The sequence below is a fragment of the Bos taurus genome, chromosome 5 (assembly GCF_002263795.3).
Source record: "Bos taurus isolate L1 Dominette 01449 registration number 42190680 breed Hereford chromosome 5, ARS-UCD2.0, whole genome shotgun sequence".
NCBI lineage: Eukaryota > Metazoa > Chordata > Mammalia > Artiodactyla > Bovidae > Bos > Bos taurus.
Window position 1 is genome coordinate 43010297 of NC_037332.1, and position 22841 is coordinate 43033137.

Consider the following 22841-nt stretch of genomic DNA (forward strand, 5'->3'; position numbering starts at 1 on the left):
GCCTGTGAGCTCATCTGGAAAACCAGAGGGTTTGACTGGAATCACTAGTCTTTTCTAGTTCTAGTAATCTACAATCCTGAATGCAGTGACCTGGTCCCCACAGGGATGGTCTCATCGTAAACCATATTGAGTTTCCATCATTTCTGCTAGTCTTTGCCATTCGTCATTTTCATAAATAGAACAAACAACTATGACATACCCCGCTACAGCCTCTAATTCCAGTGTCTTTCCTTTCAGATTCGGGCTATTCAAGGCATTGAGAATGCACCCGAAGATCTCCTGGATCAAAACTATTCACTGTGTGATTTTATTTAAAAAAAAAAACAAAACTTGCTTCATGCCCTATGGAGGTGCCAGCTATTTCTGTTGATATTATGTATAATTTATTAATCTGGAGAATTTTAAAGATTTTATGTAATTTAAAGGTAACAGATATTATTGTACATAGTTGTAATTTGTAGTTTCTTCTGTAAATATGTATTTTTCATAATGTTTAATATTAAGCTTTATATAATACTATTTTTCCACACCAAAGTGTTCATGGCTTGTTCTACCTAAACTAATTCAACCTGTATAACAGGACAAGTGGTAAAAAGTGGATGGAGGTGGTTGCAGGGGTGATCCCCTAGGCCATGGTTTTTTACCAGTTTTGATACCTACTGGGCAGGATACAGGGCACGGCTGGAGAGAGCAGAGAGTACAGCTGGTTTGAGGGCATTGCTGGGACCCAAAGATGATCCAAAAGCAATTCATGTGTGTAACAATGTAATAATATAACAATCAAAAGAAAGGGTTGAAGAGATGAGATTAAGTAGCACCAAAGCTGAAGTAGGTGTTTGTGCCTCCTGGTTAGTGTCTCCCCTTTGTCCTGCCAGAGCTCTAAGCCAGCATGGTCAGCTTAGGGGCCACGTAACTTGCAAGGCTAGTCCAGGCTGCTGGGCTGAGGGTTCTGAGAGAGAACGACCAGAACAGAAGTGATGAATGCCTCTTATCCAGAAGTGTGCCACCTGCTCCCCTGACTGGAAACATAGTCAACATGCAAAGCGCCATCTGCAGCCATGGGAGACTGTTCCACTGCATCCACAGTGTGCTCTGTGAGCATGCATCCCACAGTGGGATGTGTGTTTTGGCCAATGGACACACACTCATCTTTGTCTCATTGCTAGGAGGCTGCACTCCTGGAAAAGTCAAAATCACACTGGTCATACTTGGATTTCCCATTAAAAGAAGATTGTGGTGACGTATTATGCTACTGATCAAAGGGCCTAATGTTAATACCTCTAGAGAAATATCTACAAACATCATATATCACTAATTTAAAAAAATACTGAAACAAAAATTCAGCGGTGCCTAGTATAACATTTCTCAGACACTTTTTTTTAGTAAATCATTGAGGTCAAAATATCAAGTAGTCACCTTCAGTTGCATTTGATATAAAAGGCACTCATGCTCTGTCAAGTTGACCCATTTTGACTATCACAAATTTCAGTGAGTCAAAAAGTGAGCATTGCTCTCTCCAAGGTCCAGTTCCAAGGGTCTTCCTGGAGAAAATTTGAAACACACCTGTATGGTATCATCATGGCTACCTGAGAGATGAGTCGGGAATGTTTGCCTTTTTCTCACTGCAAATTTCTCTGTAATAAATTTAAGATTTAGAGATCCAGGTTGTTGGTCTCATAGCTTCATTTGCAGAAAGAGTATGTATCTTTTCAAAATAGACATTTTTTGCTACAAACTGTAGAGCCCCATAAGTACTATAATGGGTATAATTGCCATAGTAAGTGGAAAAAGCATTAAATATACCTAATATAGTTGTAGTAAATTAAGGCTACACCCAAACTGGAAAAATTTCCAGGGCTTCTTGAAGTTTGTGGAAACAGGAAAAACCTTTATAAGAATGAATGGGAAGAGGATTCCAAATCTTCACAAGTGTTATCGTACTCAATGCCTTGTGAAATGACAGTGTTAGAGTCTGATCCTGTTTCAGGAAACCAGACGGCTCTTCTAGAAATGAAAAGGAACAACATACATGTAAGTGTGGCAGAGGTACCACTGGGGAGAAAATAAAGATCAGAGATATATGAGACGATATGTCTATTAGGCATAACTTTCCCTGTATTAATAAGAAAAAGCAATAAATTTTAAAAAACCAGAATTTTAAGCCAACATCACTGGGTACGAAGCACATTCAACTACATAGAAAGAAATTCATTTTTGGCTTCTCACTCATTTAGAAAAATGTAAGTGCCTGCAACTTGCTAGGCACTGTCCTAGAAACTACACATTTCTATTCAATAAAGAGAATACATCACAGTGATAACGGTGGGATTGTTGTTACTATTTTCAATTAAACCTGAAAGAGGGCCTCAGCAAGGCAGTGACATTACCCAGAAGCAGTGCAGTGGCAGCCTTCCTTGGGCCACAAACTGGCAAGCGCTGATTCTGCTTCTCTAGCAAATCTCTGGACCAAAAAGAGAAAGAAAGCAATTCATTGCACAGATCAAGAATTAAAACCATAACAAACCTACACGGCTGTCACAGTACATACCCTGGCATATCTGGGGTGGAATCAGAGTTATGGAAATGGACATGACAAGGGAAAACTGTATGTTCTTTTAGTCTAATGCAGGACAAATTTATTTCTACCCTCCACCTGTCTAATTTTAAATCTCCTTAGCAACAAATATTTCACTGTCTTCCCTCCCACCACCATCAAAGACTAAATACATAATCTAGTTGATCTATTTATTAAATTTAGGAGGAGGAAAAACAGGTTTCCTTGACATTCAGCTCAATTAATTTAATCCCGTCATGTGTTATGACTTGGTAAACCCTCCACTTCCTGTCGCGCTGGGCATCCTGGCTGTGCACCTGTGCAGTACTCTTTAATCATCAAGCCTTCAAAGTGCTTTTGAGCTATCAAATCTTGGAAGGTTCCTGTCTTGCATATTAATAATTATTTATCCAAGTCCTTTATAATTAACTCCTTTAATCTCTACTCATTAAATCAATTTCATACTATTCTGTCTTTTCTGGATAGCAGCCAGTTTTTCAGCTCTTGAGTCAGATTTTTCTAAGGCTCCTCTCCCTGTCTGGGTCTGCACTTGTCCTAAGAAATTCAGCAGCATTTAACACTCCCAAACCCCTCTTTTTCACTACACTTCCCCTTCTCCCTTTTGAATATGTTTGCTTTCCCAGTAGAAGGTGATTTTATTTTCCGTTCATCTTATCTCCTCATACCCATTGGTATGTCATAGTCTTTTCTGGCTCCACATTTTAGAAGAGATGATAATGATTTCACTTTTGAACACTAAAATGGCCACAACACACAATATATTGGGGACAGTTTTATTTGGTAGGGTCTTTAATTAATTTTATTATCTCTTGGAAGAAAGCCCAAAATGATATTTGAAAATAATATGAAACCACTAAGCAGATGCCCAGCAATACAAAAATAGGCTTCACATCTTTTACTTCACACTCTGATTCTTCTAGTGTCTCAGGATCCAGGTTCTTGTATTTAAACACTCTCCTTTCTCTTGGAAGAAAATTGTCGACTATGCAGTAAATTCTCATTCACTTAGGCTTCTGGGTCTCTATGGTTGGAATCCTAAAGTCAGATCTGCCAGATCTGAATAACAGCAAGTAGCAGAATCTAAGCACCAACTCTGGGGTGCTCTAGAGTATTAGTTCACACACATGAGCCAGACAAAATCTGACCTGATGGGGAAAAAAATAGGTAATAAGCTGCTTGTTTGATGTAACAGTTCAAGGACTTTCCACGTTCCATTTCATTGGGGAAATGGAAGTAATTGATGACTCACAACAGAGTGGCAAAAAGGAATGGCTGATCCTCCTGGAAGTGGCTATGAGCAAGGCTTCAAAGGTACCTCATTCTAGAAGAGCCAGAGTGGAAAAGGCTATTATCAGCCCAAATGTTCTGTTAAGGTTCAGAGTGTTTTTAATCTGAGATTCCAAATCATATCAAGTATTCAAAGATTATTTCACTCAAGGGAAAATCTATAAACCATGACTGCAGAAAATGAGTGAAATAATACAAAGAAGGAAAAATATTTGAAAAGAGGGTATCTAAGTAGACATCATTAGAAAGAAGAAACAGCATTCCTTTTGTGTCCAGACTGTTTCTTGGGGATGTCATATGCTTAAGATTCATTATCCTTTGAAGGATATCACTTTGACTATGTTGGCCAGATGATGTAGCTGATTAAGCTACATCATTTTGTGAATTTACCAGGTGTTTGATGAAACTGAGTTTGGAATTCTGAACACACTACCTTAGATTCTTTTAGTGGACGGTACCTTTGAAATGTTTGGCCATTTTACTTAAAATGCAGGGTAACATTTAATGCAGCCATGATAATAGCAAAAATCTGTTCTGTTCTAAAAATGTTTCTAGCAATGGAAATGTTTTTGACTAAAAGACTACTCTTGACTTGTAGGGAGGCTCCCTAGGAATAAATATATGACACAAAAATAAGGCATTTTATTTTTGTTTAAAGATTGTCTATATAGATGCATTCATGACATAAGAGAATGGTTGGTGAATGCTCCTAAAATAAAGGCTTATGTAATGGAAATAAAAGCTCTATTAACAGACCTACCAAAAATGATTTTTGTAACCTATATGCCAATGTACATGATCTTATGTAAGATATCAAAAGAAGCTGTTGAAATGGTGAATAATGTCAGACAAAAGTAGTATGTTTCTTCTAGAATATTCACAAGAAAGGTTAGTTATGGCTGTTTTCTGCAGTAAGTAATTTCTTTTAAGAAAAACTATCTTCATCCTAAGAGTAAGCTTTCTGTTATGTTGGAGATGTTGTGTTTTCATAACAGCTTGTGAGTGAGCAAGTAAGCCTTCGCACAGAAAGGAGAATACACAGCTGTGGCTTTCGGAGTGTCATAGAGTTGGGTGGCTTTCCCCTGCAAGCTGAAGTGAGAGTCTCCAGTGGCCTTCGTGAAATCTCCCAATTTCAAACACCCTGACAACCAGGTGCACCAAAGTTCTGGCCTGAAGGGTCCTCAATCTCTAGTTTCCCAGGTAGGACCCATCCGGCTTATCAATTCTGCAAGGATAAGAACCAAGTCTTTGATCTCTTTTATACTCCCACCTAATAGAAATTAGTACACAACTCATAGACATTCAACATATACCTTTTGAGTGGAAATTGCTCCTGGCCCAATACTTTGGGTATTTAGGTAGTCTAATAATGCTAGTGTTCATGGAGCCTCATCTGGCTGTTCCTTGATTTGTGTGAAGCTTAAATAAATAAGGCAAATACATCTAGCAACTGAATGTGTTATATTCTTTAATGGAGCACTTTTTATGTTTTTTATATTATGTATTCTTTCTCTGCAAATCTAGTCATTTAAAATGGCAATCGATGGTTCTGGTTTCTTCTTATGATAATACCTCTCCACACTGTTGTGTTTTCTAACCAACTCTGTTTAAAGAAAGCACTTCCATAGTCCTTGTATTTAATTTATGTATTTGCTTAATATATTTTCATACTGTAACTGTGGTCAAAAACAATCTATATAGTGTCATAAACACCTTCCCACTAGTGAATAAAACTGCTATTTGTTGAAGGCAAGTGTTCTGTCTTCTATTTGCCTGTATCTCATTTATCAGTTTCTATCATCTGACTGCTCAGGAGAAAGGTCAGAAGTGACTGCTTCTAAATGAGAAAAATCTTGCAAGCCGTTATCATGAAGAACTTGGTTGTTGTAACCTTTGCTCCTGTGAAAGCCTGGTTGGTTACCTAGGGTATCGCGAACATATTGGTTGACTGTCTCCAGCTAAATTCTTGGTTTCAGTTCTCTAATTCGTTGCTAACCAAAATGTCATCTATCACCAACAGTGTCTGTGTATTCTCAGAGGCGCTGCCCCAGCTGGATCCCCTGAGCCCTTCAGAGGTACTTCACACATAAGCGGGTGGTGTGACATTTGGTTAAGAGCTGCTGTGTCTATTTCCAGAATCATTATTTTGCCTTTTTTTTACTTTTTCATATTTCAGTTGAAAAAACTCACTGTCCTTCACAACTCCAGTGTTTCATTTTTCTACAACTTACTTACAGAAATCTTCATTTTTTTTTAAAAAAGTACCATAACAGATTTACATGTAAAACCATTAAATCAAATCCATCCTTCGTTTTGAAACAATTTCTGGATTCAAATTGAGTTAGCAAAAATAATTGGACCTCTGAGGCTTGACCTTGTTTTTCCCAAAGTAGCTGTTTGTTTGATGGAATTTACTCCTAAAGGAAAAGGGAATATGACCATATGAAATTATCACTTATTAATTCTGCTGGAGTATCCTCCACAATCATGAAGTGTTAGAACTGAAAGGGCCACTTTAGGATGGACAATGATGGAAACCAAGACTAGGTTTAAGATGATAGAGCAAAATAGGACAACACTAGAACCAAATCCTATCTTCCTATCACTTGTGGGGGTGGACCTGCCTAAATGTAAATATAGAAAAAAATGAAGAAGAATGATTCTCAGATCCGGGGCATGTAACTGCCATCTTGCACACTGAGACAGAACCCTCAGTGGAACTTTCAACATTTTATGTGATTATTCCTTTAATTTTGTGTTTGGAGACACTCATTTGCCAAACAAATCTCAGACTATGTTTTAGAGTCATACCTTAGCAAAAGTCATCACCATCTTAAAGCTGAAGTACCATTGAACAGAAAAGGAGAAAAATATGCTTTTTAAAAAACATAATACTATTATAAAACATTTTTTATTAAAGCTGATTAAATCAAACCACCTAAAACCCAAAAAATTTCTACCACTAGATTTGGAAAGAATTGGCAAAGCTTTTGATGTTGCCAGTAAAAGGAGCATTCATAATACAAGGATAAAAATTAACTGGTAAAATTCAAGCTTGAGTAATAGAGAAAACCATGCAGGGATGGTTCTGTGTAGGAGTTAACACTTGCCAAAGGCCAGGCTTAACTAAAATATCTCCCCAACCCAACATCTCTGAAAGAATATTGTATCATTATTTTAGAGAACTGTTGATCTAAATAAGGCTTGCCCTTTTTATTCTGGGGTTTATTGTAATGATATAAGAACCTTTGTGTAGAGTATCTTAATATTAAGTTATTTTGCTCTTGGAGCTCTTGACCCCAGGAAGAAACTTGGCATCTATTTCAGTCTTTAAAAAAGAACTAGCAATGAAATATGTTTCCTGTCTCTGTGACCCTGCTGCTAGCTGTTGGTGGCCAAGAAGTTTCTGTGTCTTAGGGTTTGCCAAGGAGCTAAGGTAAATAAAAAAAAAAAAAAAAGTAAAAACAAAAAGCTGACAAGACAACTATAGAAACAAAGGGCGTTTAAAGAGGAGAAGTTCAGAAGCTTGGGAGCATTCCTAAATCTAACCCCCATCAGAAAATACCACTTGTAGGAGTCAGAAATTAAAGATTCAAGCCATATTTCATTCCTAAAGAACTTTCCAATGACCCCTGATCCAGTCTTCACCCAAGTAGGTACTCCTTCCCCATTCATGACAGATGACAGGTCAGGGAGTGGGAGGGGTAGGGGGGGCAGAAGGGTGGGGTCAACAACTGTCTACCTGCGAAGAATACTACATCAGCAATAAACAAAGATGAACCAGGATAGAAGAGAAGTAACATGAATGAGCCCACACTGGTGGAAAACTGGGAGGAAGACAGCAAAAGTAAAGTGAAAGGTGAGAGCTATGAAGGTGCCATTGGGAGTCTTAGACCCCTTGCAGTAACAGACGATTTTCTCATTTAAGAGGAAGACATTCTAAGTTCTGTTTAAAGTGCTATAGACGGGGACTTCATTTTTTTCGCTTTTGTTTTTGTTCTTTTCTTTGCTGTGCTAGGTCTTCGTTGTGGTGTGCTGGGCTTAGTTGCTCCAGGGCATGGGGGATCTTAGTTCCCTGTTGTTGTTCAGTGGCTCAGTCGTGTCTGATTCCTTGCAGTCCCATTGACTGCAGCACCCCAGCTTTCCCTATCCTTCACCATCTCCCAGAGTTTGCTCAAACTCATGTCCATTGAGTCGGTGATGCCATCCAACCATCTCATCCTCTGTCGTCCCCTTCTCCTCCTGCCCTAAGTCTTTTCTAGCATCAGGGTCTTTTCTAATGAGTCGGACCAGGGATGAAACCCACATTCCCTGAGTTAGAAGGTGAATTCTTAATCACTGGACCATCAGGGAAGTCCCAGAGACTGCATGTTTAATCTTTAGGGTGTTACTTAAAGTTTGACTCCAGGCTATTATCTTAGTGAGTGCCTTCGCCCATCATATGCTATCAGTCAATGATTGTTTCCACTTTATAGATTAGAAAGCAGAGGCACAGAGAAGACCAAGATATTGCTCAAAATTTAGCAGAAGAATAGGAACAATAGCTAATGCATATGATGCACTAACTATAGTATCATCTAATTTAACTCTTCACACAGCCTAGTTATCAGACTTACATTGGAGATAAGGAAACTGAAGTTTAAAGAGAGAGTAATTTGCCCAAGGCCCCACACTACCAGCTACTTAGTTTCCAATCTGAATCTTTTTGACTTCAAAATGTGGCCACTTAACCTCTGTGCCCTGATAGGTCAGTGGTAAAAAATCTGTCTGCCAAGCAGGAGGCTGGGGTTCAATACCTGGGTCAGGAATACCCCCTGAAGAAGGAAACCACTCCAATATTCTTGCCTGGGAAATCCCATGGACAGAGGAGCCTGGTGGCTACAGTCCATGGGGTCAAAAAGAGTAGGACATGACTTGGTGACTAAACAACAAACCTCTCTACCAGAGTATTCCAAAGTTTGGTTCCCAAACCAGCAGCACTGATATCAGCTGGTTACAAATGCAAATTCTCAGACTCACACCCCTGTAATCCTATTGAATCTGAAACTCCGGGGGTGAAGCCCAGCAATGTGTGTATAACAAGCCCCCCAGGTGATTGGACACAAGCTGTTCTGTGTGGAGCCTCTTTGCTTTGCAGCTTCTTATTAGTCAAATCTAATTCTAAGAAGAAATTTTGTCAAACCCTGTGTGACAAAGAAGAATAATGTGTAATGTTTTTTACCCCAGCACATAAAAAGCACTTAATAAATGTTAGCAACTATTGTGTCCCAGGTAGCACTCTGTACAGCCTTACCTGTGATATCTCATTTAATTCTTGAAAAAGTAGATAAGGCAGGGACTACAATTATTCCCATTCTACAGATATAGAAACTGAGGCACACAGAGACTGAGAGACTCAGAGTAAACATCTGGACCTAGGTCACAGAGCTGGCGAATGTCAGAGCCTGACACTGAGCAGGGACAGAGTAATTCTGAAGCCTGTGTTCATAACCACTTCCTCCTACACCACAGGTTGGAGAAAATGCTGATTAAGCTCCACAGCTCAAATTCAATGTTGAGCCTCCAGCTCTCACTTCAGCTTCAAAGACTCATTTATGTGCTGCACGTCACTTTCCTCTAGCCTGACCCTGCTGACTCTTGCTCCAAGGATCATGAGTCCATTAGCCTTGACGTTTATGCCCCTCCCAGCTTTGTAGACTGAACGTGATAACACCATCATGGACTCTAAATGCCACCCTATCTGTTCCCTCTGGGGCCCAGGAAAAGCTAGTAAACAATTCTCAGGGTGGAAGTAAATTCTTAGGGCAAAGAGATACTGGCTGTCCCATGTAGAAATGGCAGGTCAACACAGAATGGGAGACACCAAGAACAGGAAGTCACCACAGGGAGGAATCCCCAAACAAGGTGGGAGAAATGGGAAGATGCCTTAAAAGGCAGCTGCAAACTCGCAAAGATTCTAACAACCAGAGGCTACAAAGTTCAGCCCTAGATGACTGCCGAACCAGCGAAGAACAGGAACAGGAAGAAGCAGAACAGGAACAGGCCTCTATGACACTGTTTATTTATTTATTTTATTATTTATTTAGTTTTTGTCTGTGCTGGGCTTCTCTAGTTGCTTCATGGAGGCTTAGTTCCCCCACGGCATGTAGGATCTTACTTCCCCAATACAGGACTGAACCCACATCCCCTGCATTGGAAGGCAGATTCTTAACCACTGAACCACCTATGATACTATTTAGAATAAGCAAGACTGAAAAAGCAAACATGTGAAGAGTGAGAAGGAATGAAAGGGAAGTGAAGACCTCAAAGGTGCCACTTCTACTCCGTCCCCCAAGCCCTAGCCATGAGCAAGGAAGGTGGGACTGAATGCTCACTCATCACCTTCACTTGGGTAAAGATAGCATCAGTCCAACAGACAGAGGTCTGGCAGGAAATGGAAGGCATACTCAACAAAGCAGAGCTCAACAAAGGAACCGATGCCTAAGAAGTGCACAGTGTTCCTGGCTCCACTGGAATTTCCCGGGGCCTCAGCACTCAAGGCCGTGCACACATTTGGTGGGACAACACGCCAAGGGTTTGGGGGTAGAGCAGTACACTGAGACCCACTTAAAAGCTGTGTGACTTTGTTAAGCTTCAAGGACCATTTGTCTTCTCCATCCATACCTCCAGAACAGGAAGTCATCAGCAGTTTCTCTGTGTGTTACTGTTTCTATTAACCTTCTAGATAGAAGATAGCTAGCTAGCCCTTCTCTTGATCACTGTCTGTCTGGCTTCATATCTCATCACCCCAGCAAATGCAGAAGGCCTCTGTGTTGTCCCTGTGCCTCTGTCTGGCACCCCAGTCCCCCTTTACACTGCCATCTGAGTGACTGATCTAAAATATGAAAGTGACCATCTGGTGTGATGTGAAAGTCGCTTAGTCATGTCCAACTCTTTGTGACCCCATGGTCTAGTTCATGGAATTCTCCAGACCAGAATACTGGAGTAGGTAGCCATTCCCTTCTCCAGGGGATCTTCCCAACCCAGGGATCAAACCCCGATATCCCATATTGCAGGCAGATTCTTTACCAGCTGAGCCATCAGGGAAGCCCCAAACTGACCATGGTCCTCCTGAAATTGACCAGTGACTCTCAATTATCCACAAGATGCAGTCCAGACTCCTTGGTGGCCATAGAAAGTCTTTGATGACTTGGCCCATGTCTTCTTCCCCAGCTGCAGCCATAGCCCCTCTTCTCCCTGCAATTTACATTTCATCCATTCAAACCCTTGTGGTTTCTAGGGTGCATGCTGCTGTTCTATACATTTTTGCTCTGATATATTCCTTTTTCTCCTCCCTGAAGTAGTTCTTACGTCTTCTTTGAAACCCAGGACCCAGCACAGGGGGCAAGAAGGTCATTAGCTCAGGCTTCACCCTCACAAAGGGTAGCAAACATAGCCCTTTGATTTATCTATGTGTCTGTATTTGTGTGTGTGTATGTGTGTGTGTAAGTTGCTTCAGTCATATCTGACTCTTTGCTACCCTATGGACTGTAGCTCACCAAGCTCCTCTGTCCATGGGATTCTCCAGGCAAGAATATTAGAGTGGGTTGCCATGCCCTCCTCCACAGAATCTTCCTAACCCAGGGATCAAACTTGCATCTCTTATGTCTCCTGTGTTGCAGGTGGATTCTTTATCTCTGAGCCACTGGGGAAGTCTGACTTGTCTACACATAAAGTTACATGTAGTCACAGAGATGCAGACAGGAATGAGAGATGAAAACAGGCTTCAGATAACTTTCACCTCAGGCCTGTTATTAGATCAATCTGCCTGGAGTGTTTTATAAAGAAATATTTTTAAATAAACCCTTTCATTATTTTGTGATTTAAACAATTTCTATAACTCTCTTTAGACATTTTTTTTAAAACTTAAAAAAAATTTTTTTATTATACCAGAAGTCTCAAAAACTGACAGTGACCTTCTCTTGACCCAGAGATGGCTGTTGACCAGTTCCCAAACTTGTCTCCTGAAACTCAGCTCCAACTCAGGGTTACTTCTGTACCCACAGAAACATTTTCCATTTTTCATGCACAATGGCATATTATGTCAAAATAATTTGTTCTGTCTTCCCTCTGAGACTTCATAGTTTCCAGAACAGGTTCTCTGAGGCACCAAGTGAATGAATATGAGTTTGACTTCAGATGTTATTATAATAGTAATAATAATAATGCAATATGGCTCAACAGGTAAAGAATCTACCTACAATGCAGGAGATGCAACTTCATTCCCTGGGTCAGGAAGGTCCCTTGAAGAGGAAATGGAAACCCACTCCAATATTCTTGCCTGGAAAATCCCATGGACAGAAGAGTCTGGCAGGCCACAGTACCTGGTGTCACAAATAGTTGAACATGACTGAGCATGAGCATGGAATAATTATATAATAGAAAGACACGCATTTCAACAAAGTGCTGGGCATCATTCATTGCTTTCTCACACATTTTAATTGAGTCAGTCCTCCCCAAAAACCCTGTGAGATGAGAAATCAAACCTTAATAATACAGCCAATTAACAGCAGAACCAGGATTCAAACCCTGACAATTTGGCTTCAAAGCTAGTGTCAACCACTCTACTGGCAGTTCTCAAACTTTGGAGTGGTGGCTCAGTGGTAAAGAATCCACCTGTCAAGCAAGAGACATGGGTATTATCCCTGAGTCAGGAAGATCCCCTGGAGAAGGAAATGGCAGCCTACTCCAGTATTCTTGCCTGGGAAATCCCATGGACCTTGGAACCTGATGAGATACAGTTCATGGGGTTGCAAAAGAATCGGAAATGATTTAGCAACTAAACCACCACCAGAATCACCTGGAGAAATATTACTAAAGCACAGTTTAACTGGGTCCTATTAACAGAGATTCTAAATCTATGCATTCATACTATGCTCTGGTGTTATGAAAAATAGTGAAGCAAAAATTTGAAAGCTATTTCATATAATTCTCTGAGGGTACTTTCATCTCATTAAGTAGATAATGATATTTCAGAAATAAGTTTGTAGCTTTTTAACAGAATTCAACTTTAAAAAGGACTTTGCAAAGATTGAGTTTTCATTTGTAGTAATTGGTCTTTTCTCTGGAAGAGCACAGAATTTTGAGACCAATTGGGTTCAAGAACACCTACTGACAAGCTCTGCATTTGCACAACTTCACAATGAGGAAATGAGTTTAGAGAAATAAATAACTGACTCAAGTTGCTGAGCCAGCAAACAACCCCTCCAGAATGGCTGCCCTGAGAACAGGCTGAGCTCAGGACAGAACATTCTCCGATCAACTGTCTGCTGCTGCTGCCGCTGCTAAGTCACTTCAGTCGTGTCTGACTCTATGTGACCCCATAGACGGCAGCCCACCAGGCTCCCCTGTCCCTGGGATTCTCCAGGCAAGAACACTGGAGTGGGTTGCCATTTCCTTCTCCAATGCATGAAAGTAAAAATTGAAAGTGAAGTCGCTCAGTGTCCAACTCCCAGAGACCCCATGGACTGCAGCCTACCAGGCTCCTCCGTCCATGGGATTTTCCAGGCAAGAGTACTGGAGTGGGGTGCCATTGCCTTCTCCAGATCAACTGTCTAGTCACACCATCACCAGCTCAGCCCACTTCCCCATACCCAGTTCTTTCTAGCCAGGTTTATTCCTCTGTAAAAATAAAAGTCCTTTTCTGCCTGGCATTTGTGATGCTTGCAAATCTGATGGATGGAACTCCTCTTGCAAAGGTCCACTTCTCCCATTATAACCATCTCTCCCCTACCCCACTCACCATTGGCAATATTTTTTTTTTTTCAAATAGAGTGCCTCCTCACCTAAGTCTGGATTTGTTTTGAACTTGATTCCAGTCTGGATTTGCTTCAAAATGTGTATGATTTCTCACCTGCATGCAATCTTAGATCCACAGTCATATTTTTATCCTCATTTAGTAGAAAGAATAATGGATACTGAAATATCCACTTTCTAATCCCTGAAACCTGTGAATATGAGTATGTTAGGTTACATGGCAAAGGCAGGGCTTCCCAGGTGGCACTAGTGGTAAAGAACCCGCCTGCAGTGCAGGAGATGCAAGAGACGGGAGTTCAATCCCTGGGTTGGGAAGATCCAGGGAGGAAGAAATGGCAATGCATTCCAGTATTCTTGCCTGGAAAATTCCATGGACAGAGAAGCCTGGTGGGCTACCATCCTTGAGGCTGCAAAGAGTCAGATGTGACTGAGCACATTATCTTAATTTAATTTTCATGGCAAAGGGGAATCAAAGTTGCCAATGGAATTAAGCTGTTAATCAGCTAACCTTGAGATGGAGAGACTGTCTTGGATTCTTTGGGTTGGCCCAACTACAAGAGTTCTTATAAATTGAAGACGGAGGCAAGAGAAAGAGAACCAGAGACAGCAGTGTGAGAAGTTGGCCTAATATTTCTGATTTTGAAGATGAAAGAAAAGGGCCATGAGCCAAGGAATGCAGGTGAGCTCCAGAAGCTGAGAAAAGAAATGGATTATTTCCTAGAGCTTCCAGAAAGAATGCAACCATGCTGACATTTTGGTTTTAGCACAATGAAGCCCATTCTGTGGAGTCTGACCTCAAGAACTGTAAGATAATAAATTTAGGTTGTTTTAAGTCAGTTTTCCAGTAGTCATGTATGGATGTGAAAGATAGACCATGAAGGCTGAGTGCCAAAGAATTGATGTTTTCAAACTGTGGTGTTGGAGGAGACTCTTGAGAGTCCCTTGGACTGCAAGGAGATCAAACCTGTCAATCCTAAAGGAAATCAACCCTAAATATTCATTGGAAGCATTGATGCTGAATTTGAAGCTCCAGTATTTTGGCCACCTGATGCAAAGAGCCAACTCATTGGAAAAGACCCCAATGCTGGGAAAAATTGAGAGCAGGAGAATGGAGCAATAGAGGATAAAATGGTTGGTTGGCATCACCAACTCAATGGGCATGAGTTTGAGAAAATTCTGGGAGAGAGTGAAGGATAGGGAAGCCTAGCATGCTGCCATCCATGGGGTTGCAAAGAGTTGGACATGACTGAGCGACAGAGAGAGAGAAGGCAATGGCACCCCACTTCAGTACTGTTGCCTGGAAAATCCCATGGGCAGAGGAGCCTGGTAGGCTGCAGTCCATGCGGTCGCTAAGAGTTGGACACGGCTGAGTGACTTCACTTTCACCTTTCACTTTCATGCATTGGAGAAGGAAATGGCAACCCACTCCAGTGTTCTTGCCTGGAGAATCCCAGGGACAGGGGAGCCTGGTGGGCTGCCGTCCATGGGGTCGCACAGAGTCGGACACGACTGAATCAACTTAGCAGCAGCAGCAGCAGCAGAGCGACTGAACAACAACAAAGCCACGAAATTCATGAAAATTTGTTACAATAGTGATGGGAAACTAATGTACTCTATATTACAGATAATGGATCTGAGATTTAGAGAGTTTATAAAATTTGTCCAAGGTCATACAACCAGTAAATGAAGAAACTAAAACTGAAGCTCAAGCCTCTATATTCAGAGCCCCTATTTCTACTACTATGATAATTTGTAAAACAAATTCTAATCTCTTTTACATGATGGCTTTTCAAATATTTGGAAGTAGACACCATGTCTTCTCTTAGTCTTCCCTAGGAAAAGCAAAAGTTTCTGTAAGCCTCAGATGACCGTTGGAGGTACCCTGACCCTCCTGGAAAATATGGCGGCCAAGCTGAACAGGGTGCCAGTGAGGCTGAAGCACCAACTTTGTATGTTTCAATTCGTCCTTTGAAAAGTGGCATTTATAACTCATAAAATTTAAGCATTACTCTTTGAGTTAGAAAAATGAGGTGGTAGTTTTCTTTTATTGACAAATTGGCTGTGAACTTAATGTTCCTAAAAAATGAGTCATTTGAATTGGAACATTAATTTATTTGAGCAGCTGGGTCCACATCACTCTGAGAAAATGCCATTGCTCTGTCCCTACACAGATCATCCCATAATGGTCCCAGCACCTGCCTATAGTAGTAATAGTTCAGGCTTCCTTCTTGCCCTCCCACCTGGAATCTCAGATGCTGGAGGTAATAACACCTTTTTAGAAGAGTGCATTTGAGAGTCCACCTTGCCACCTTTGCCCCACTTGGAGACATTAAGTTTTGCCTGCAACTGAGATTTAATAGTACCGCATGTTGTATTAGAGACAAAGTCTGTCCTGTCTCTGTAAGATCCATCCTATAAGAAAAAGTGGGAGGAAGATCAAGCCTTCAGCTCTGAAATAACCAACAGGGCCAATAAGAACTGCAAATACGTCACGGCTGGGGAAGCATAAAGGGACACACTCACCTCCCATAGAGATGCTTAGCTTGAGTCCACGGGAGCCAAATGTAAAGTTCTGAACCAGCTGTTAAACACAGCCATTATTAAAAATTATATAAGTTTGCAACTTTATAAATCATATTAAAAACAAAGGCAAGAAACACTCAAAGCTCATTGCTTCCTCATTATTTTACCACCTTTTACTATTATCCCTTCTCTTCAGGTTATTTCTGCTGCCAGATCTATATGATTGGACAACTGTAAGAGTGTGCCACTGAATAGCTCTCTCAAATTCTGAGTTCAGCAGTGGCACACTGATGGCTTTACAATCAGCCATGGTGGGTGTATTTATTCCACAGATGTCAGTAAATCCTGTGAATGAGGGCATCTATCTCACCCCTGGCTGAGTGTCAAACATTTACCAGCATATCACCTCCCATCAGTACATCTTTCCACCCTGCACCACACAAAACATTGCAACCTGCTCACCTCGTGAAGACATGAAGACATCAGCTACATCATTTCATCCAATAATTATAAAGGGCAAAGTAAACCTCTCTAGGATATTTTTCTTTAAACATTTTTTTTTTTTGGCTTGGAAGGTTTATTCACACATTTATACATCATCTGTTTCCTCTTTAAATTTCAGAGTAACTTTGGATTTTATAACATGGAGTTAGCATTTAAGGTATGCTATCTCAGAACGGAGAATTATAGGAACTAAGGAGAATTCTACAGTGTTGTTGGTGTTTCTTGGTCTGTGATGTATGGGACAGTATGGAAACCTCCTTGAGTATCCTCCTTTCTATACCACCTTTTATTTCCACAGTTCAGTTCAGTGCAGTTCAGTTCAATCGCTCAGTCATGTCTGACTATTTCTGACCCCATGGACTGCAGCAGCCCAGGCCTCCCTGTCCATCACCAATTCTCAGAGCTTACTCAAACTCATGTTCATTGAATCAGTGAAGCCATCCAACCATCTCATCCTCTGTCGTCCCCTTCTCCCACCTTCAATTTTTTCCAGCATCAAGGTCTTTTCAAATGAGTCAGTTCTTCGCATCAAGTGGCCAAAGGATTGGAGTTTCAGCTCTTGCATCAGTCCTTCCAGTGAATATTCAGGAATGATTTCCTTTATGATGGATTGGTTGGAGAGTCCAAGGGACTCTCAAGAGTCTTCTCCAACACCACAGTTCAAAAGCATCAATTCTTCAGCGCTTCTGCTAAGTCTGCTAAGTCACTTCAGTCGTGTCCGACTCTGTGCAACCCCATAGACAGCAGCCCACCAGGCTCCCCCATCCCTGGGATTCTCCAGGCAAGAACACTGGAGTGGGTTACCATTTCCTTCTCCAATAGCTTCCCTTATAGTCCAACTCTCACATCCATACATGGCTACTGGAAAAACCAGAGCTTTGACTACATGGACCTTTATTGGCAAAGTAATGTCTCTGCTTTTCAATATGCTGTCTAGGTTGGTCATAACTTTTCTTTCAAGGAGCAAGCATCTTTTAATTTCATGGCTGCAGTCACCATCTGCAATAATTTTGGAGCCCCAAAAAATAAAGTCTGTCACTGTTTCCATTGCTTTCCCATCTATTTGCCATGAAGTGATGGGACCAGATGCCATGATCTTAGTTTTCTGAACGTTGAGTTTTAAGCCAACTTTTTCATTCTCCTTGTTCACTTTCATCAAGAGGCCCTTTAGTTCTTCACTTTCTGCCATAAGTATGGTGTCATCTGCATATCTGAGGTTACTGATATTTCTCCTGACAATCTTGATTCCAGCTTGTGCTTTGTCCAGCCCAGCATTTCTCATGATGTACTCTGCATATAAGTTAAGTAAGCAGGGTGACAATATACAGCCTTGAAGTACTCCTTTTCCTATTTGCAACCAGTCTGTTGCTCCATATCCAGTTCTAACTGTTGCTTCTTGACCTTCATACAGATTTCTCAGGTGGCAGGTCAGGTGATCTGGTATTCCCATCTCTTGAAGAATTTCCCACCATTTGTTGTGATCCACATACTCAAAGGCTTTGGCATAGTCAATAAAGCAGAAGTAGATGTTTTTCTGGAGCTCTCTTACCTTTTTGATGATCCAACAGATGTTGGCAATTTGATCTCTGATTCCTCTGCCTTTTCTAAATCCAGCTTGAACATCTGGAAGTTTACAGTTCACATACTGTTGAAGCCTGGCTTGGAGAATTTTGAGCATTACTTTGCTAGCGTGTGAGATGAGTGCAACTGTGTGGTAGTTTGAGCATTCTTTGGCATTGCCTTTCATTGGGATTGGAATGAAAACTGACCTTTTCCAGTCCTGTGGCCATTGCCGAGTTTTCCAGATTTGCTGGCATATTGAGTGCAGCACTTTCACAGCATCATCTTTCAGGATTTGAAATAGCTCAACTGGAATTCCATCACCTCCACTAGCTTTGTTCATAGTGATGCTTCCTAAGGCCCACTTGACTTCTTCAAAAGATGGGAATACCAGACCACCTGACCTGCCACCTGAGAAATCTATATGCAGATCAAGAAGCAACAGTTAGAACTGGACATGGAACAACAGACTGGTTCCAAATCAGGAAAGGAGTACTTCAAGGCTGTATATTGTCACCCTGCTTACTTAACTTATATGCAGAGTACATCATGAGAAATGCTGGGCTGGACAAAGCACAAGCTGGAATCAAGATTGTCAGGAGAAATATCAGTAACCTCAGATATGCAGATGACACCATACTTATGGCAGAAAGTGAAGAACTAAAGGGCCTCTTGATGAAAGTGAACAAGGAGAATGAAAAAGTTGGCTTAAAACTCAACGTTCAGAAAACTAAGATCATGGCATCTGGTCCCATCACTTCATGGCAAATAGATGGGAAAGCAATGGAAACAGTGACAGACTTTATTTTTTGGGGCTCCAAAATTATTGCAGATGGTGACTGCAGCCATGAAATTAAAAGATGCTTGCTCCTTGAAAGAAAAGTTATGACCAACCTAGACAGCATATTGAAAAGCAGAGACATTACTTTGCCAATAAAGGTCCATGTAGTCAAAGCTCTGGTTTTTCCAGCAGTCATGTATGGATGTGAGAGTTGGACTACAAGGAAAGCTAAGCACAGAAGAATTGATGCTTTTGAACTGTGGTGTTGGAGACGACTCTTGAGAGTCCCTTGGACTCTCCAACCAATCCATCGTAAAGGAAATCATTCCTGAATATTCACTGGAAGGACTGATGCAAGAGCTGAAACTCCAATCCTTTGGCCACCTGATACAAAGAACTGACTCATTTGAAAAGACCTTGATGCTGGGAAAAATTGAAGGTGGGAGAAGGGGACGACAGAGGATGAGATGCTTGGATGGCTTCGCTGATTCAATGAACATGAGTTTGAGTAAGCTCTGAGAATTGGTGATGGACAGGGAGGCCTGACGTGCTGCAGTCCATGGGGTCGAAAATAGTCGGACACGACTGAGCAACTCAACTGAACTGAAGGTGAAGGTCATGAGATAAATCTTGATTATTGCTCTTAATAAGGGAGCTTTTTTCCCCATTTTGGAGCCAATCCCTGGTATTTTGTAATAGATTTGTTTGGGGGGGTGTTGTTTGTTTGTTTGTTTGTTTGTTTTGCTAATAAAACTTCTCCAAAGATTTGGCCTTCTACTGCACTATGGAAACAGGATTCTTAGATGTCTGTCTCTCATAATAACCTGGTAGTGCATTTCTATTAGCCTTCAAATTAACCCTTTTTATATGCCATTCTACCTCCTTAAGAAACATTAGACCACTTTAGAATTTCTTAGTCTTTTAACCATTTTTGTTTGCTTTTCCCACCATTTTGTTTTGTTATTTCCAAAACATTCTACACCTCCTGCCATTGCTATTAACTTAACACTCCTTTTTCTGCTCAGTTGACAAGTCCTGGTGAGTACAATGAGTTCCACCTTCTCGTTGACTTTGGTTCCAATAAAAGGTCATTGGGAAAAAGGATCATTGGGCTTCCCAGGTGGCGCTAGCGGTAAAGAATCCACCCGCCAGTGCAGGAGACCTAGGAGACGAGGCTTTGATCCCTGGGTTGGGAAAATCCCCTGGAAAAGGAAACGGCACCCCACTCCAGGATTCTTGCCTGGAAAATTTCATGGACAGAGGAGCCTGGCTGGCTGCAGTCCATGGGGCCAAAAAGAGTCGATTGAGACTGATCACAAAGGGTCATTATTTTTAGGAGTGAGTTTAGATCTGTTTTTATATATCCAGCTTAATACTTTTCTTTTCTTTTCTTTTGGAAGGTATGACTTGTCAACAAACAAGGTTAACTCTTAGTTTTCTAGATGAGTTTCTAATCTATTTGTTCAGGGCATGGACTGGTCTTGGACAAATGTTGCTGCTGCTGCTGCTAAGTCACCTCAGTCGTGTCCGACTCTGTGCGACCCCATAGACGGACAGCGGTTAGGTAGTCATAAATTATTCCTTCTGACAAAAGAAGGAAATGAGCAGGATTTCAAGCATTACTATCAAGGAAGAAAATGAGTGAGGGAGAAAATAATAGAATTTCATGAGGTAAGTCTACCTGCTAAGAAATAGAGTGTCTTTTTGCTGCTGCTGCTAAGTTGCTTCAGTTATGTCCGACTCTGTGCAACCCCATAGACAGCAGCCCACCAGGCTCCCCAGTCCCCGGGATTCTTCAGGCAAGAACACTGGAGTGGGTTGCCATTTCCTTCTCCAGTGCATGAAAGTGAAAAGTGAAAGTGAAGTCGCTCAGTCATGTCCGACTCCAGCGACCCCATGGACTGCAGCCCACCAGGCTCCTCCATCCATGGGATTTTCCAGGCACAAGTACTGGAGTGGGGTGCCATTGCCTTCTCCAGTCTTTTTAGTAGGCGACAATGATTGTATATCATGAGAAGGAAGGAGGACTTAGTTAGCAGTAGCCTTTACCAATTTCTTTCCTGGTGGCTGACAGTAAAAGCATCTGCCTAGAGTACAGGAGACCTGGGTTCAATCTCTGGGTCAGGAAGATCCCCTGGAGAAGGAAATGGCAACCCACTCCAGTACTCTTGCCTAGAAAATCCCATGGAGGCAGAAGCCTGGTAGGCTACAGTCCATGGGGTCGCAAAGAGTCAGACACAACTGAGTGACTTCACTTTCTTACCAATTTAGCTGCAGTGACTATTAACCTACAACCAGGAAGTAGAACTTTTAACATAGGGTCAAGAGAAAAACTATAGAAAACTTTTCTCTGATAAATAACATGAAACTGAGTGAAAATCATAAAGGTTTGTCCAGATTGTTTATGCATGGTTATGTAGAAAGGCTTAAGATATTAAGCTGACCCAGTGTAAGAAGATGCCAAAAAGCTAATCACTTTATTTTTCTAAAATTTATTTTATTGAAGTATACTTGATTTACAATGCTGTGTTAATTTCTGCAAAGCAATTGAGTTGTATACATATGTGTGTGTGTGTGTGTGTCTACCCACATATTCTTTTTCATATTCTTTTCCATCATGGTTTACCACAGGATATTGAATACAGTTCCCTGTATGATACACTAGGACCTTGTTTACCCATCCTATATATAATAGTTTGCATCTGAAAAGCTAATTTTAAAATCACAAAATGCCAGCTCACATTTAGGTTCCAAGGCAGAGACTTGATTCCCAATAACTTGATCAAATCACAAAGAGATCTGGTGATTTTAGAACAGCTGCTAACTAACTGCCTGCAATGGCTATCAGACCTCAGAAAGCCTCTTAATTTACTCTGAATTAAGTCTGAATAATTTTCCTGGAAAATTTTTGAATGGTTTTTAGTCTGTCCAAAATGAAGCTAACTCAGTAAATCCACATTAGGATAGATCTTGTCATAGGTGATATATTTTGTTCTGACAAAATTATAACGTTCCTTCTAACTTAAAGCCCTTTTTGAGTTAAAACTCTTAAGAAGATTAATGAAATTAATTGAGAGAGCTCAACTCATCTTCAGAATCTAATAAGAGGTTAAGAGGTCATCCACGTATTGAGTAATAGAATTGCAAGGAAAGTTAAGATCCAAAATGTAGGGTCTTATGAAAAAAAAAAAAAGCAGGAGGGCACTTCATTAAATCACTGAAGCATAAGTGTCAAGACATATTGCTGAGTTTTCCAGGAAAGGGTGAGTACAATTAACTATTTCAATCTAAACTAAGGAACTACTAAAGAAAGCAGATTTATACTCATAACACAGATTTATAAGTCTAAAATATGTAAACCCATGATAAAATAGCACTTGGGTTGAGTATCACAGGGAAGTAAGGAAAGGCTATTTTATTTATGACTCCGAGGTCCTAAGCAGGTCTATATTCTCACCCACTGAATTTCAGCCTGGTATTGTAGCATCCAGCTGGTGTTCAGGATGTGCTATGGCACCTTGGCATATTAAGTGTCTTGAGATGAAAGAGTCTGAGAAAACAGCAGAAGCAAGAAGGTAACTCTGACCTCCCCTTCACTTGTCCTTCTCCCCTAAAAGCAAGATATAAATTTCCCTTATAAAAGGTACCCTCCCTGTACCAGGAAGAAGGAAAACATTTGGGGAAAAGAAATCTGCACCAACAAACTTTGTTAAGCTAACCCTTATGTTCCTAGTTATCATTCATCGTTTACTACATTTAAGCCAAATCCCCTTGTCTTGTCAATTCTTCACAAATGAATTGTTTCTTTGTCTAAAA

General features: G+C 40.9%; 2 protein-coding genes across 3 annotated transcripts in view; one reads left to right on the forward strand and one right to left on the reverse strand.

Annotated features, from left to right (window-relative positions):
• PTPRB (protein tyrosine phosphatase receptor type B) overlaps positions 1 to 5610 on the forward strand; it is a 130533-nt gene extending 124923 nt beyond the window's left edge. The window contains 1 exon segment of one of the 2 annotated variants that reach the window (NM_001205297.1): positions 238 to 1663. In NM_001205297.1, the coding sequence (NP_001192226.1) occupies positions 238 to 260 (23 nt within the window). In that variant the 3' untranslated portion in view covers positions 261 to 1663. 2 annotated transcript variants of the gene reach the window in all.
• KCNMB4 (potassium calcium-activated channel subfamily M regulatory beta subunit 4) overlaps positions 520 to 22841 on the reverse strand; it is a 110088-nt gene continuing 87766 nt past the window's right edge. The window contains exon 3 of the mRNA XM_059886447.1: positions 520 to 2461. Within this exon, the coding sequence (XP_059742430.1) occupies positions 2344 to 2461 (118 nt within the window). The 3' untranslated portion in view covers positions 520 to 2343. The remainder of the gene's footprint in view (positions 2462 to 22841) is intronic.